Below are 3,163 nucleotides of genomic sequence, written 5' to 3'. Positions count from 1 at the left end.
TATATATATATATATATATATATATATATATATAAAATTTGACCTTCCTTTTGTTCAAAAGATATACTTCAAAATTTCAAGGAGTTACTCCTTAAATATGTACACCGAAGGTGCCAAAAAAGTGTATACAGTTGACTTGTATTCATCTTTTGTTATTGGTATATATAGAATATTACAATTGTAATAGTTTTTTCCTTTCTTAAAATGTGTATACATTTTTTGGCACCCTCTGTATCTACCATTAGGTCACTTAATACTAGCTTTACTCCTTTGTTGGGGCGCGGGGCTGGCCATTTCTTCTCCCACCACTAGGGGGCAGTGTCTCTCCGGGAGAGGAGTGAGGAAGCTCTAGAACACAAGCTTTCACAGCTTATTGGGGGACTTTCAGGCCAAAGCCACCTTATTCTGATTTCCTTCTGTACTCTCCGGATTTCTGGCAGCATCCGCTTTGCTGAAAGATAGCCTTCCACCTGTTTTTATTCCTTTACTTTTAAACTATTTTACTGGATTACAATTAGTTCAAATAAAGTTAACAGATATCAATGTCTTTTATAAACAATAAAAACTCCATGCTGAGGGTAATTACCATTGTTTTATTTTTTATATTTATTAGTGGCATATTAATATTCTCTTATGTATTAATTATTAATCATCACTATTCATCCTAATATGGAACTTAAAGTTTGAAAAGAGCACAGAGAGCATTTCCTGAGTCTCTTCCTCTTTTCCTCATCACTTTTCATTCACAATTATTTGATAATTCAGGTGCGGTGTTGACATGCTAGATTACCAAGAAGCCAAATACAGCGTAATGGTTACTATTATCACATAATTGTTATTATTGTAATCATTACAGATACAGAAAAGAATCTATTCCATGTTAGTTAACATTTTAAAAGAAATGCTTTTATGGTCAAAGTGCAATGAACTGCTCTTCAGTTCACTGTTGTGGGAACTTGAATGCATCATCTTGACTGAGTCATACTAATCCCACATGTAGAAAGACAGGTGAATTATTTTGATTGCAACTAAAATGTTAAAACATGAGACAAGTTACATTTGGCCCAATTCACATTCAAATTATTAAAACAGAGACCTACCTGATTTTCTCTCTCACACACACACACACACAGAAAAACTTATTCTTGTATAATGGACCTGTCGAATCACTGAATGCACACCATGCCTGGTACAGCAGCAAGCAATGGGGTGGGCTCTCCCAGGCCACCATCAGAACTGCATTAGGTTTTGCATGTTAGAAGGCACTAGAAAACATCATGCATTGGTTTGCCTATGACGATATACAGGCTGGGTAGGCTACTTTAAGCTGATACGATGCACTCACCATAATGCGGCCAGTTGCTTGTCCTCTGGTGTGGCATTGGGGCCAGAGTGGGTCTTTAGTCTCATAGCATACCTAGAAAAAAAACACAAAGAAAGCAAAGCCAAAGAAATTAAAAAAAAAAAGCTTTCTCATTAACAACAGATCATCTTCTCTCTCTCTGCCCAATACTTAACTTTTTCATAGTGCTTGCTCATATCCTTTCTTTCTTTTTTTTTTTTTAAAGATTTTTTTGGGGAATTGGGGGAGGGAACAGCGTTCGGGAATCGGGGAAGGAGAACAGGCAAGTTGCTGTCCTTTTGTTCTTCAGTCTAGTTGTGGAGGACGTCGCTTCACTGGCCCATGTTGATATTATCATTGGGCTTTTCCCAGGTAAGCCAGATCGATCACTGGCCATTGGACGGCCACTTACGGCGGCTCTTGGCAGCTCACACTGGCTGTCGACCACTCACACTGGCTGCCAGCCACTCATAGTAGCTCATGGCAGCCCACTGCGGCTTCATTGCAGCTTCACTGTAGCCTATGCCGTCGCCGGCAACTTACGGCAGCCCAGCTCCAGGTCGAGCTGTTGTTCACCATTTTATCTGTAGAGGCAGTGTCACTGGCCCACATGTGGGATTGGAACCAGGGCCCTGCTGCTCAGAGCTGGTGTCCCAAGCCAGCTCTTAACCAACGTGTCACTCAGCCGGCCCCATAATCCTTTCTTAAAAGTTAGATGGTGATGCCCCATTTCCCTTAAGCACCATATTATTGTGATGACTAGAACAAAATGGCTTTTGTAACCATCTAGCAACTTTCTGCTCTTGAACAATACAAGTTCAAATGCAACAGAGGTAGAGAGTGATACTAGTTCAAGCATTATCCACGTATATGGTGACACATCCATTTTTACAAATTTTGATTTATGGCTGAGTGGCTGACAAGATGGAGGCAAAATTCAATCCTTCCAGGCCAACCTCCAGAAAAAATATTCATTCTTTGTACTCAGATGAATGCTTGGACTTACCTCTTTTTGATTGTGAAGAAACACTGTGTAAGCACTGACAGCAGTGTAAGTGTCCTGGGTGCATAAACTAGTGGCTTTTAGGAACTTTACTTAATCCTACTTATTTCTTGGAACCAGGGGGACTACGGCCATTTCTTTCTCCAATAATTACTAAGTTATTGCAGACTCCTGGAGAGTGCTGAGGCAGTATGTGGAAGGATCAGGGAGTCCTGGGTTCAAATCTAAGGTCAGACACTTATTAGTTATGAGAGCTTTGACAAGAAATGTCTTTAAGCCTCTATTTCCTTACTTATAAAGTAAGAGTGATACTGCTAATACCATACATTCCTGTAGTATTCACTGAGACAGTATTTGTAAAGCTTTTGGCATAGCAGGCTGGCTCCTTATAAATTGTTCAAGAAATGATACTGTTATTACACTATTTCCACAACATGCAGATTTGTAGTGTTTCTGAATGTATCTCTTTGCACAGTTTTCAACAGTGGTTGTTTTGGCTATTATAATATACAGAGAGTGCCAAAAAAATGCAAGCACGAAAACACAGTGCTTACTGATGAGCTCCACTGTTTCTGAATTTAAGAATTTAAGAAAGGAAAAAACTGTATTAAAATTGTAGTAATATAGCAGGGCTGGCTGAGTGGCTCAGCTGGTTAAGAGCTTGCTCAAGAGTGCGAGCTCTGGGCCGGCCAAGTGGTGCGACGGTTAAGAACTGGCTTGGGACACCAGAGGGCCCTGGTTCGGATCCCACATATGAGGGCCAGTGACACTGCCTTCTACAGCTAAGATGCTGAACAACAGCTCAACCTGGAGCTGGG

At 40.4% G+C, this 3,163-nt stretch overlaps 1 protein-coding gene across 1 annotated transcript in view; it reads right to left on the bottom strand.

Annotated features, from left to right (window-relative positions):
* Positions 1-3,163, bottom strand: part of AFF3 (ALF transcription elongation factor 3) — a gene marked incomplete at its 5' end in the record, with an annotated part of 138,313 nt that overhangs the window by 11,357 nt on the left and 123,793 nt on the right. The window contains one exon of the mRNA XM_019669197.1: positions 1,346-1,417. Within this exon, the coding sequence (XP_019524742.1) occupies positions 1,346-1,417 (72 nt within the window). The remainder of the gene's footprint in view (positions 1-1,345; positions 1,418-3,163) is intronic.

This window comes from Hipposideros armiger, unplaced genomic scaffold, assembly GCF_001890085.2.
Source record: "Hipposideros armiger isolate ML-2016 unplaced genomic scaffold, ASM189008v1 scaffold_550, whole genome shotgun sequence".
Taxonomy (NCBI): domain Eukaryota; kingdom Metazoa; phylum Chordata; class Mammalia; order Chiroptera; family Hipposideridae; genus Hipposideros; species Hipposideros armiger.
The sequence above is the reverse complement of the archived record's forward strand: the minus strand, read 5'-3'. Positions and strand labels throughout refer to the sequence as shown.